Here is a 14,170-nt window from a genome sequence, read left to right on the forward strand (position 1 = left end):
GATGCACATCATTGTACCCAGCCAAGTTTTATCAAATTAAACCAATATACTAGAATTCATCTCAGTTACATAGAGTGAAATAAACAACACTTAATTTGTTATAACTTGATAATTCAGTAAAAGAACTATACCAGACCAATTTTGAAGTATGATGTAGTGTACAGAGTGGTATCCCATGATACTTTTGTTTGATGAATTGTTCTGTCTACATGGCAAACACGACTTGGCATGTCGCAATCTAGTTGAGATCTACAACAGCCATATCGAATGACATTCATTCTTCTTTCTTTTGCCACGTGTTACTCGTGGGCTGACAAGTCACACGAAGGTTAGGTGTAGACTCAAATATATTCTACTGAAAATACATTTTTCGTAGAAAAAATACATTGAAACAAGATAACAAATACTAGCAAATTTGGCATAGAATTAAACCAACAAAAGCTCAAATCAAATGCGAGAGACCACACCCCCGGCCCGTTTTTTAGTGTTGGGCCAAACACACGTGAATGAGTGGGGTCGTATTATTACCTCTCAAAATGAAGGTTCGACTAATTATATTTCTCCCTTTAGATTAAGGGTTTTATAATGGAGTTGTCATTTATTTAATTATTGGAATAAATAAGAAAATCAAAATTGAAAAATTCCTTATTTTATTGATTTGCAAATGAATTTACATTGATCATAAGAAATTACATGGCTTGGTCTTAGATACAATTTAAGATAACGTACATGACCTTGTTTCCTAATTACAATCTAGTAATTGAAAATTACATGGACAAACATTAATCTATCAACCCTTGATCTAAACTCAGAGGCTATGTTACAAGATGAGAAGGTGTTAGACAATCATCTTGTTCGGTGAAACTAGTCTTCTAGACTATGGTGGCTAACATTCATATCATATCATCCAATATGTTATCAATCAATTTGCATGTTAAATTTAATGTGTGTGCATGTGATAAACCATAATCCAATTTATTAAGCATTGCATTTGGATTGAAAAATAAATTCTAGTGAATGTGTGTGGATGGTGATATCCTAAATTCAATGATTTGAGAGAATTATGAAACAAACATGTTTTTCATATTTTTTATGTAGATTTACGATCAAAGCCAGTGTTATGCATAAAAATGTGATGAACAACCAAGAACATGTGAAGAACGCATACAAACATTTAAGAACTTTCAAACATATTCAAGGAATTTAAATAAACACTAGCATACTCTAATCCTAATTTCATCTTAATAATATAAACAACAAGGTAGGGATGGAGATTATACCTGTATGCAAGATCCACACAGTGGAGGAGGAGACTCTTGATGGAGGTCCTAAGAGTGGAGTAGAAAAGAATAACTAGGAGAGGGTGCGTGAGTCTCACTCAATACCTTGAGTCTTAGGAAAAGAGAGAGATTTTGTGTGCCTTGGAATGAAGGAGAGGGGAGTTTATATAGTTGTAGTGGAAAAAATATGAATGGAAGGTCATTTAATGAGGATTGACAAAGGATAAAAAGGAATCATGAACCTAGACCTTATTTCAAACTTTGGGGAAAGCTGGTGCATTAAATTTAGGGATTGGTGGGAGTGATGAGCAAGCAAAATTCGGTTTTTCCCGCAACTATTGTAACAGCCCACAGAGCCAAATTCAAAATATCATATCTTACTCAATTCTGATTGGAATTGTCTTGTTCTTGTGCTCAAATTGAAGTCCTGAATGTCTAGTTTTTGAAACAATTAACCTCACTCACAAAATATATAGAGAGATATCAACGAAATGGTGAGCAGATGTCATTTGTTAGAAAATAATTTCAGTATAATTAACATTACTAGGTCCCAAATTAGTTTCCAATTAGCATTAATAGGCTCCAATCACTTCCATTTTAGACTTAATTAGTTCCAAATTTACCCTAATTAAAAAGATAATTACACAAATTACTCATTTAATAATTAATGTGTTCAGTTATGATTTTTCTCATAACATTAGTGTTGGCTTATTCTATGACAAAAAGTGTTGTAATTACATAAATTTATTTCTTTGTATTTTTGTGAGATTTATTTGTAATGGGTTTAGCATGAAGTAGTGAAAATTTGATCAAGACAGCTGAAGGTCACATGAGAAGCACATGCAGGAAGGTGAACAGTCAGGCCAGGTTCCATCTTAGTACAGCCTGTCTAGGAAGGTAACTCGTGACTTGGATTCGCGACTTGCACCAGTCGCGAGTGACCCGCAAAGTTCCCCTATTTTATTGAAAATTGTGACTTTTCGTATTCTCATTACTTATACTATATATACCCTCATTACCTACAGAAATGTTAAGGAGCCTATTGAGAGAAAACCCTTAAGAAAGGTTTTTACAACACACCCACCTTATTAGAGAAAGAGCTACTCATTCTTAGAGAGAAATCTTTGTAATCTCTTCTCTTTCTCTCTCCCATTGTTATACCTATTGAGAGGAGATTTGTACCCAAACACTACCCACACCCATTCAAAGTGTTGAGAGTGTTTTTGAAATTTTGGAAGCATTGGAAGATGCTAAGGATGGTAGATGCAATGGGCTTATTGCAGGATCCGAAAAGTTAGAGAAGACACGGTTAGACTTAACTTTTTTGGAGCAAGAAGCTTGGAGGGCTTAGGTGCATCAAGCAGATTAGGCTTGGAGAGTCTATTGCTATTCATGTATCCCAACTAATTTTCTAGTGGATCATTTTACCGCTTAGAGGGTGACGGAGAAGTTTTTCGCTGAGTTTTTAGTTTTCCTTTTCGATAACACATGCCGGTGTTATCTTTCTGTTTACTTCTCTTTTCCCTACTCTTTTCTTTTTAATTGCTGTTGTGCTTGTGATTAATTAAGGTTTAGAGAGTTTTGCCAATTTGGGTATTGCTTATATTTATCATTCCGCACATCAATTGTTTGAATATAAGCTTGCTTTGGTATTTTTGTAACTAAGGGTCTAAACATTCACTAGTGTTTTACACACCAAGTGAATTTTCAATTGGTATCAGAGCGGGTACATTTGTTGTGGTTTAAATACCTAAGTGTGAGCCTTGTCCCCTTGTGTTTATTTGCCATGGATAGTGCTTTGTATGCTTCTATGCATGTTTTGGTTGATGATGAATGTAGCATGCTACGTGTTTGTGAAAATGCCTCTATGAGTATTTATCCTCATAATTGTGATGACATGTTACTTAAATCATTGGGTGTTGTTGATATTCCAAACATCAAATTCTTGAAGAAAGAAGCTAAAAAGTTTCATAAGAATGTGAGCAAGTTTATTTGTGAAAATGATGATTTGATTGCTAAGCTCAATGAATCCAACAAATTGGTTGAGAAATATAAGAAATTTACTAAAGATTCTCTTGAAAAGTTGAAAGAGTTTGAATGTTTGAATGTGGACTTGGATGCTAAACTTGTTTTGTCTAACAAACTTGTTAATGAGCTAAAATGTGAAAAATAATATCTTAAGATGCATGCCAAGTGTTTGATTGCTGAACCTATTACTAAAAATGATGAAAATATTTGTTGCAATCATATTGTGGTATTTGATTTTATGCCTATTGTGTACATTCCTCCACATAAAAGAAATCAAAAGGTGGAGAGAAAGACTCTTAAGTCAAAGCCTTTGTTTAGGTTTCAACCTAAAGTTTTGGATGGATCTAAGTTTATTCCAACTTGTCACTATTGTGGTGTGATTAGTCATATAAGATCTCAATGTCATAAGTTGAAGAGAATAAAAGAACCAAAAGAAAAGAAAAACTTGAGCTTTTTGGAGGTTGTGCGAAAAAGGGTAAACCGGATTTGAGTGAAAATAACATGTTGTTAAAGAAAGTGTTTAATGCTCTTAACTCATTGTCTATGTGCATCTCCGATTCTTATTCTTCCAACCCTCGTCTCTCTTCTCATGAGACACTTATTCCAAACAATTGTTTAGTTTGGATGAGGAAGGGTTCCTATGGTTGAGCTTTTGCTTTTTTGGTCATTGATTTAATTCTTTTAATCTTTGTAGGGTCCTTCATGCATTAGATGCTATATATTCTTGCATTTGTGCATCTTACATTTATTTGTATACATTGTTTTTTTTTTTTTTTAGTGTGAGTAAAAAATCCAAAACCACATAAAAAGTGAAAAATTCAAAAAGTTTGATTGTATAAGTTTTGAGCATATACACATGTGAGTTTAGCCTTGTACCTCTGTACTAATGGCTTAGTGCATTTATGAGCTTAACTTGTTATATATGCACATCTATCTTTGTGGGAAAAATCTTGACATCTATGTGTGATAGTTGTAAATCAATCTTCAAACTTGTTATAAATGATTAGTCAATAATTTTGTTGATCTTAATACATGCATAGACTTGTGCCTATATCTCTTCCCACTCATTTACTTTTTTGCTTAAGAGTTCAACCAATGTCAAATCTCGAAAAGAAATAATGAGCTGAAAAAATCGTCTTACAAACTAGTATTTGACTAGGAAAAAGGGGAAAGCGACATGTATTTTAAATGTATGGTGCCAAAAGCCAAAAGCTTGTTCATCAAATTGAAATATCAAAAATTTCAGGCATCAATCTAAAAAAGAAAAGAAATGTAAAGATAAAAAATGATCAAATGTTATGAATTGTAAGAAACCAAATGAAAAGTTTCAAAGATATGTAATCATTTTCTTGTGAGGGGTCATATATGTTCATTTCTATAATTGAGATAGACCACTTGACTTAGTACTAGTTATGTATGACTTGATTGAATTGATAATTGAAGCTTCACTCTAGACTAAGGACTATTCCACATTTGATATTCACACAACACACATGCCTTATATTCAATGAATGTCTTATTCATTTATTTGATTGTACTTGATTAAATGTGTTGTATATGTGCTCAACTACATGGTTGATCAAACTAAAAAGATTTTTGATCATTTTATATATAGTTGGAAGTGATTTTTATCACTCTTTGTGTTTATGTTTAGTGCTTATTTTGTTTCATTGTTTTAAGCATGTTTTGTGTTGAAAAACAACTGTCAGAGTTTTTGGCTACTCTTGCGAGTAGCAAGTTTTGGCCACTCATTTTGGTGACTCATTCGCGAGTCGCGAGTTCATCTAGAGGCTTTTGTGACTCACTGGCGACTCGCCCAGTTGCCAAACGCCTAGAATCAGCTTTTTAAAGGGCTTTTCGTGAGAAACCTGTTTTAAACCTCTCTCATTCTCTCTAAAACCCATTTTTCAATATTTTTACATCAAAACCCAACCAATTTGAATGCTTTTTCATTCCATTAATATCTCTAAGGTAATTCTAAACTCTTTTTATTGATTTCGATCCTTAGATTATGTTTTGGAGAGTTTTTATGCTTTTGGTTGAGATTTTCATCATAGGGGTTGAGAAAACTTAATTTTTGTCAAATTTTTTTTTGTATGAGATTTGTTTCTTTTGATGATTTTGCTTTGGATGTTGGCCCCTTGTGACAAAAGGAATATGTATTAAGGGTGGATTTCATGATGTTCATGCATTGTTTTACATTGTTGTTCATAGTGTGCATGCTAAGTGTTTGATAAAATGCATTTTAGGCATTTTCTCACTTGTTTGGACTCCGATGAGTACCAAATTTTGGGATTTCTCATATTTCCTCATTAAGAACATGTTTGGTTCATTGGTTGTGTATTTAACACACTTTGCCCCACATGTGCATTTTCCATGCTTTGGTCATGCATTGCACATAGTCATCTCTTACACATACCTTTGCTACCCTTGTCATGCATTGGTCTATACCTTGTTTCTTCATCTTAGCATGTTAAGTTTATCTTATGCTTTGTAACATTTTGTTTTGTCTTTTGTTTGAGCTTCATTTCTCATTCATCTTGCACCCCTCATGCATTATTATCCTTATTCATACCTTCATCTCTTACCCTAATTTCTCCTTGACCCTTTGTTTATTCATGAAAAAAAGGAGGAGAGTATACTCTAGAGTAGTATACCAGAGAGTTTTGTCATTTTTATATGACTCTTGTGCACATTTTTTGGGGGGAAAATTCTATTTCTTGTAAACATTTGTAGGAGAAGAGATATTCCATAGGGAAGATGTATATACCAAGGGGGAGAAGACATTGTGTTAATAAGAAAATTTTGTTTTGTTTATTTTTTTATATTTGTTTTCTTGTTTGCTTTATGGTGCTTTGAGTTATGTTTAGTATCTATGCTTTGTTGTTCTCATTGCATCGTGTTTGTATGTTAGACATGCATACATCCTTATGCTATTGTACTTCATTGAATGCTTGTTCGGATGATCATTTGCTTTGCTATGTAATCATTGTAGTCATTTATTTATGACTATTTTGGTGTATGATCAAGTTGCTCATATGTTTTATATTATGTTTACTTAATCGCTATTTACTTGTTACACTATACTTGTCTTTTTATTATTTGCTTTATCTTGAGGGTCTAATGTGTTTTGTGCAAGTGTTTCAGGTTACAAATATATATGTTCCAAGTTCATCACAGCTCCGAGATTTAGATGTGAGTGAGTTTTGCCACTATTCTCAAACTCACGTTTAAGTCTAGAGTCCGTTTTAGGGTGTTTTGTCACGAAATAGCCAAAAGGGGATATTGTTAAGTTATGATTTTTCTCATAACATTAGTATTGGCTTATTCCATGACAAAAAGTGTTGTAATTGCATAAATTTATTTCCTTGTATTTTTATGAGATTTATTTGTAATGGGTTTAGCATGAAGTAGTGAAGATTTGATCAAGACAACTGAAGGTCACATGAGAAGCACATGCAGGAAGGTGAATAGTCAGGCCAGGTTCCAGCTCAATACAGCCTATCTAGGTAGGTAACTCGTGACTTGGATTCGCGACTTGCACTAGTCGCGAGTGACCCGCGAAGTTCCCCTATTTTATTGAAAATTGTGACTTTTCGTATTCCCATTACTCGTACTATATGTACCCTTATTACTCATAGAAATGCTAAGAAGCCTATTGAGAGAAAAACCCTAAGAAAGATTTCTACAACATACCTACCTTATTAGAGAGAGAGCTACTCATTTTTAGAGAGAGAGCTACTCATTTTTAGAGAGAAATCTTTATAGTCTTTTCTCCATCCCTCTCCCATTGTTATACCCATTGAAAGGAGATTTGTACCCAAACACTACCCACACCCATTCAAAGTGTTTAGAGTGTTTTTGGAGCTTGGGAAGCGTTGGAAGATGCTAAGGATGGTGGATGCAATGGACTTATTGCGGGATTCGGAAAGTTAGAGAAGACACGGTTAGGCTTAACTTTGTTGGAGCAAGAAGCTTAGAGGGCTTAAGTGCATCGGGTAGATTAGGCTTGGAGGGTCTATTGCTATTCATGTATCCCAACTAATTTTCTAGTGGATTATTTTACCGCTTGGAGGGCTGCGGAGAGGTTTTTGGCCGAGTTCTTTGGTTTTCTCTTCTATAACACGTGCCGGTGTTATCTTTGTGTTTGCTTCTCTCTTTCCTACTCTTTTCTTTTTAATTGTTGTTGTGTTTGTGATTAATTACGGTTTAGAGTGTTTTGCCAATTTGGGTATTGCTTATATTTATCATTTCGCACATCAATTGTTTGAATATAAGCTTGTTTTGGTGTTTTTGTAATTAGGGGTCTAAACATTCACTAGTGTTTTACACACCAAGTGAACTTTCGTAATGTTTGACTATCTAATTAATTAAGTGTGTGCAACCTTACCATAAGATGCAGTCTTAGCCAATCAAATTATGACACGTCATTAACCTCAAATTGATTGTAATTATAACCAATTAGAATCAATTGTTTATAATCTCATATAGTTGAACTGAATTTGTGATAGTGTATCTCGGCCATTAAAATTTGATTTGACAATAACTTTCATTCTGATTGTCTGATTAGGGCTTATGACCAGTCGATTTGATCGCTACAACATCAAAATCATTTTTATGAAATGAAATTAAGTATCTTATGGCTACAATTAAGATGCCTATTTCCATGGTGAAATTACCCTTTTACCCTCTATGTGAGGTTAAATGCAGGTTGCAAAAGGGGGTGTCAACAATTAGATAACCTTCATTCTTCTTCTGTCATATGTCACTTGCGAGCTGACAAGTCGCATGAAGGTCACGTGTAGGTCACAAAATGCATCTTTGACCAAAGTGCTGGATGATTAACAATTATTTTCCACACTTTCCTAACAATTATTATCTACTCTTTCCTTTCACATTCATATATGTCACGTATCATGCTAAGAAAATTAAGCTGATCATCCAAATCTTCAGGATAGTCTTTTCTACTCAATCTTTTAAGAACATAATTAGTGATAATATGGATAATGACATCAATGTTTTTCAACCTCCCCACTAACTTTATGTCGAAGCATAATGTTCAAATTTTCATCAAAATCATATTTAAGACTCCAACCCAATTGCATGTTCTTTGAAAATTTCTTTAATTTTTAGACCCCTAAGATAAATATGCAGCAAAATTTTTTAATTGATTATTAATGTATCTCAATTATGTGATCCACAATATTATTATAGATTAATTCTTTTTATTTGCTTCTATAAATGTATGTGTGCGCACTTGCGCGTAATTTAATTTGTCTTGATTACCATAACTCAAGCCCTTAAATAAAAATTCTTAATTCTGCCCCTTGCTGCACTAAATATAGTCCTTTCCCTTCAAAGTTTAGCTCCATCTCTTGTCACTCGTCAATGTAGCTAAGTGTACTGTTTTGTATGATAATTTTGGAAAGAATCTCATATCGTCTATTCCTACCAAGTGTTTTTGTTATCAGGATGGAGATGGGGATGGGGATGTTTCCCATGTTTTTGTTTCTCCTTGGTGGTTTTTGACTGAATTCAATATTTAATTAGGGGTTAAACCCCAAATTGACGCATACGCACTCCCTTATTCTGCCGTTTCGGCTTCTAATTAAATGAAAAAAAGCACATTACTTTATGAGAAAACTTGTGTACTTCGACAAGCAGTTGATGCAGATTGCAAAGGGCCATGTCCTAATGGTACACGAAGAGGGCAACTTCCAAGAAGTGCAACCAAAGGCCCTCCCAGCATTTCTGTGCATGGTCTCCCTCTTAAATATTCATGTTCTGATTTTGCTTTCTTTCCTTCATCTTTTTGGGTTATTTGTGGAGCTGCCACTACATGATGATGTTAATTTTCTATTTCTTTGGTCACGATGAAGATGCTCTCATGACTCATGTCATGCTCACTATTCACTAACCTTTAATTTGCGGCATAGGGTTAAAAAATTGATAGCCACGTGTCTACAAAAGTGGAAAATGGTACATGGACCACTTTGACAAACTTAAAAACTAGTATGATGAAGCTGAGCTAAGCTAATATATACAGTGGTCAACAAAATGCCGTTCACACGTACAGGTGTGCATTGTATTATTGCTGGAGCAATACTTAAGTTTTTCCAGAATACAGAGAATGATGCTTCTTCCTCTCATTTTCATGATGAGGTCTATTATTTAAATTTATGATAGAGTCTATTATAAATATGAGAGAAGAGAGCATTATCTATCCATGTTATGAGAATACCTAAGAATTTTCCTAATAACAGTAATAAGAGGGCACTTTTTGTCAAACCTATAACCTATTTCATGGACATTTGCAACCAATACATAATAGTGAACTTTGTGCCGTTTTTATTTCGTTTGTATGTGCGCAAAATTTTCAAAAACAGTTTTTGAAAACTGATTTGATAGTTAATATATCACATCACATATACCCTCATACGTACATTTGATAAAGAAGTGTGATGCTATATCATATCATATAATTGTAACATATATATATATATATATATGTATGTATATATTTGTTGAAAAATTAGTAGAACACAATATGGCTAAAGCTTGAAAGTTGAAACCTAAAGGTGTGAAATCTTTCGCTTTAGATGTTAATTCAAAAAAGAAAAAAAAAAAGAGAGAGAGAGATCTTTCGCTTTAGACTTAACAACAAAAGAGGTGGAAAAAAAAAAAAAAAAAACAAGAGAGCAAACCTTTCGCTTTATGGCAATGATTTAGTCTGGTGCAGCACCATATGTTCTTTAAGATAACCAATAACATCTCGTCTTAATATAACTTGGATGTTAATCTGTTCATGAATGGAAAATAAAGAATAGCTTGGTCATCAATACACCCCTTTCTCTTTTTGTTGGACTACCAAATGCCATTTCTTAAATTAATTTTTTTAAAAAAAAAATCGATTAAGAGTGTGTTTGGATTATTTTTTATTTTAAAATAAATATTTTTTTTTCTACTTGTTCGGGTTATTTCAAATTTAGATCTTTTTATTCAATTTCTTTATTTCCGTTTGACATTGAAGCAGGAGATAAAATTTTCTCTAGGCTTTTTTTTTAGTAAAGATTTTGCGATATAATAGTTTTCACTAAAAAGCTCTTTCAAATTTTGAGTGTTCAATAAATTATCAAAAATATTAGTGCTTTAAAATCTTGAATTGATAAAAAAAAACAAACAACGAATTGTAGAGCTTTTTACTAAAAGATTCAAATTTTAGTTGTGTTTGATTCAGCATAATTTGATTTTTAGAAAATATTTTCTACATTTGTGGGTGTTTGGAGTGATTGAAAATGCTGGTTGACGGAATGACGGTAAAATAAAGGCATTTATGGCGAAAATTGGTTTATACTTTTATTTTCTACAAATCATTTTCTGCCTCACCTAAAACTCATCAACCAAATCTTCACCCTACATTGTCAACTACCCAACTACCACCCCCCACTAACGTCCTCAATCTCTGGTTGCCAGCCATCACCGGCCTTGGTCGTTGCTACTCTCCATCACCATTGGTTTCCTATAGTATTTTTAGAAACGTAACTAAACACTTAAAAATTTTTCCTTTAAAAAAAATATTTTCCGTTGAACCAAACATAGCCTACCTTTAATTAAAGTTGTTTTGTTGTAAATGGTAAAATCCCCTAAAAATCTTTAATGAATTTGCCAAACTTTCATCAATTTAAGGTGAATTAGCTTTAACCCCTTAATATACTCTTCGACCTTTTTGAAAATAAAATCAGACAAAACCTTCATCAATATAACTAACAGAAACCAAACACACACTTTATGAATAATGTAAATGGTGAAGAACACAATTGAAGGTTATTTTCCTCGCTTCACTTTGGTAGCTGTAGAAATGTGGGACCAAAGTTCGATTTTTGATAAAGAGAAAGTGGAAAGGAAGCCTAAGGCTAAGCTTCCGGTCACGCTTGCTCATTGACCAGTTGATTCTAATGTTGACTGAGTAACAATTTTTAGATCAATGTCTAGGATTCTCTGGCTATATGGGCCCCAAAGGATCAATTAGGTTCAACCATTGCCCATGTTCCCAAAATAAAATACTTGTCTTTCCGTGTATCAAACTATGAATTATTGGGCCACTCAACAGTGCAAGATATTGTTAGTCATATAATGGTACTAGTGGCTTGGCTTGCCCACATTTCTTTTTCTATCTTTTGTTGGTACTTTATTTTCTTCGGTGGTTGGAATATGAAAGCTACAAAGAAGAATCCCACCGACGATTACCTATCCCTCCATTACTTTCCCTCTTTTTTTATGTCCTCCAAAACCCACCACAATTAAAGTTTCATTGTGTTAGATAGCTAGAGATCATGGGAAACTGTATCTTTGGAGGCTTGGGAGATGTTGATGGTGGTGTAATCAAAGTGGTCACTTCCAATGGAGGCATCATGGAGTTTTATGCACCAATTACTGTAGGTTCCATCACCAATGAGTTTCCAAGCCATGGCATATTTAGAAGTCATGATCTTTTCTGGAAACCACTCTCTCACCATGAAGAACTTGTGGCAGGACAGTCATACTATCTACTCCCACTCAATGCAACAACAGACACACAACAACAAGGCCAGATTGTTCGACAAGGTCACATTCGATCTAATAGTATACCAGCATCGTTGGTTGCACCATATAGGATGTCATTTGATTACCAAGGTGCGCTAAAGAGGTCATACACTGAAGTTTTCTCTAGGTACAATCATGGTAGGTTTTGGAAAGTGAAGCTTGTGATAAGCCCTGAGCAATTGTTAGAGATATTGTCACAAGAGGCTCGTACCCAAGAGTTGATAGAGAGTGTGAGGACCGTGGCAAAGTGTGGTAGTGCAGTGTCTTCTGTGGAGTTTTCAGATCAATGGAGCCTCTCGAGCAGTCGAAATGCTTCCTCTAAGAAAGATGGTTTATTAGACTTCTAGTGGAAATTACTTCTTCTTCTTCTTCTTCTTCTTTTTATTATTTAAATTTCTGAGAGATGAAAATTAGCTTTTGTATGTCATGTCTTCACTGTATTGTATTTATGCGCGCAGGGTAATGTGATGTAGACTTCTTCGGATTTTCCATTTGAAAGACATTTTTGTTTTTGGTTTTACTTATTTTTGCTACATGAAAAGGGTGGGGTTCAAATCCTAAATAGCGGGTACCAATACCACTGAGCTAACAATTCAAAACCCCAAACCTCTGTAAGAGATTTTTGTGGGCGAGTTTGATTTGGGTTCTAGTGTCTATCTTAAATATTAAGGACAAAACATATGCCCTAAAATGATCACGCATCATTCTCTTTGGGCAGAAACTTTACTATTCGTGATCATAGTAATTCAAGGTAAACTTTGAAGTAGATAGGTAGAAAAATGGTCTGTAACAACTCTCTCTCTCTCATAATATAAAAAAGTTATTCTATAATGTATTTGGTTGAATTAGATAAGGTCATGTAGAACCACATGTTGTTGTGAGAGGTAAATGTTATTATTATTATTATTATTTTCTTATAATTTTAACTTTTACATTTTACAATCAAGGGGTAATTGTATGGTATAAATCCAAATCGGTTTTGGACTTACCGACTGAAAAGAATATACTATTTTGGAGGCGGGTTACACGGCCCAGTAGAGGAGGTGGTCTTGGGATTGACTCTCCTGGGCTGGGCTTCAGTCCTTCTATGTTGACAACTTGAGATCAACTGCAACGATTCTTGTTAGTTCATATTTTTATTAATCTTCATAGAGTTTGAAGCCCATATTATAATTTTGGACCATGGCTCAAGCTCCTAGTCCTGGCTACTCCCAAAGTCACACTTTAAACAAAGCCCAATGCAACATTCTACGGACATAAATTAGCATAAATTAATCGAGGGAATGAGCAAGCTAAATATGTAATTACCTTTTATATTTGATTCATTCCGAATGAAAGAATTCGGAAACAAAGTATTCACTTTCATCATTAAAAGTAAGTAGCTTTTTCCCTGTGTTTTTTTTTTCCTTCCTTATTACAGTATGTTTTGTGATATTAGGGAATCATATCAATATTTCATTGTAGATCTAAGATAATCCTTTATTCCAGTCTTGACTAGTATGTGTATACTAGTTGTTAACATGTGCTATATACAAGAAAATTTTATACCAAAAAATTTCAAACTTAGAATTCAGTCAACATACCTCATATTTAAGACTTATTGCTTTAGTACTATAGGCCTTTAATCCAAGAGTACATGCACGATCCAAATAATTCAAAATTTATTTTATACCTATTTCATATCAAGACATAAAAAATTGATAACATATTATGTGCAAAAAGTATCACATCAAGTATCAACTTATAATAACCACCCAACAGCATTAGTTTCTTAGAAAAATTTTCAAGCTTCAAAGTCACAGACCTACCTCAAAGTTCACAACAATAAAGAATATTGCCAAAATCATACTTCTTTACCTTCATGAACTTCCACACAAACCAAGCAAAGAAAAAAAAACCCCTTAAATTTAGGGGTATGGACTACTATCTTGTCAAATTAAGTAAAATTTTACAAAAATATTGACCCAAATTTTGAATAACATTAAAATTCCAAAAACCCAATCTTCTTTTTTTTTTTTTTTTTTTTTTTCTTTTTTTTTTCTCACAATTTCTCATTAACCAAATGGAGAAAAAAAGTGTAGAGTAGTATACTATTATCTTATAAAAAACAAGGCACATGGAATGTGAGTGGATCTCAAATTTTTTTTTTTTTTGAAAAAAAAAATCATGGAATGCATGAGACTCCAATCTACCAACCATGTAAACCTTAGTCCAACAAAACAAAATATAAACCATATCAGATTCTATTGTTTAATAGCAACAAAATCATCAAATTAAGA

At 33.6% G+C, this 14,170-nt stretch overlaps 1 protein-coding gene across 1 annotated transcript; it reads left to right on the forward strand.

The window, feature by feature from the left end:
- The first annotated feature begins 11,459 nt into the window (after window positions 1-11,459).
- On the forward strand, window positions 11,460-12,389 carry LOC126713194 (uncharacterized). The gene has a single exon (XM_050412881.1). It carries the CDS (start codon window positions 11,642-11,644, stop codon window positions 12,236-12,238), a length of 597 nt encoding a protein of 198 aa, XP_050268838.1. The 5' UTR covers window positions 11,460-11,641; the 3' UTR covers window positions 12,239-12,389.
- The last annotated feature ends 1,781 nt before the right edge of the window (window positions 12,390-14,170 follow it).

This window comes from Quercus robur, chromosome 2, assembly GCF_932294415.1.
Source record: "Quercus robur chromosome 2, dhQueRobu3.1, whole genome shotgun sequence".
NCBI lineage: Eukaryota > Viridiplantae > Streptophyta > Magnoliopsida > Fagales > Fagaceae > Quercus > Quercus robur.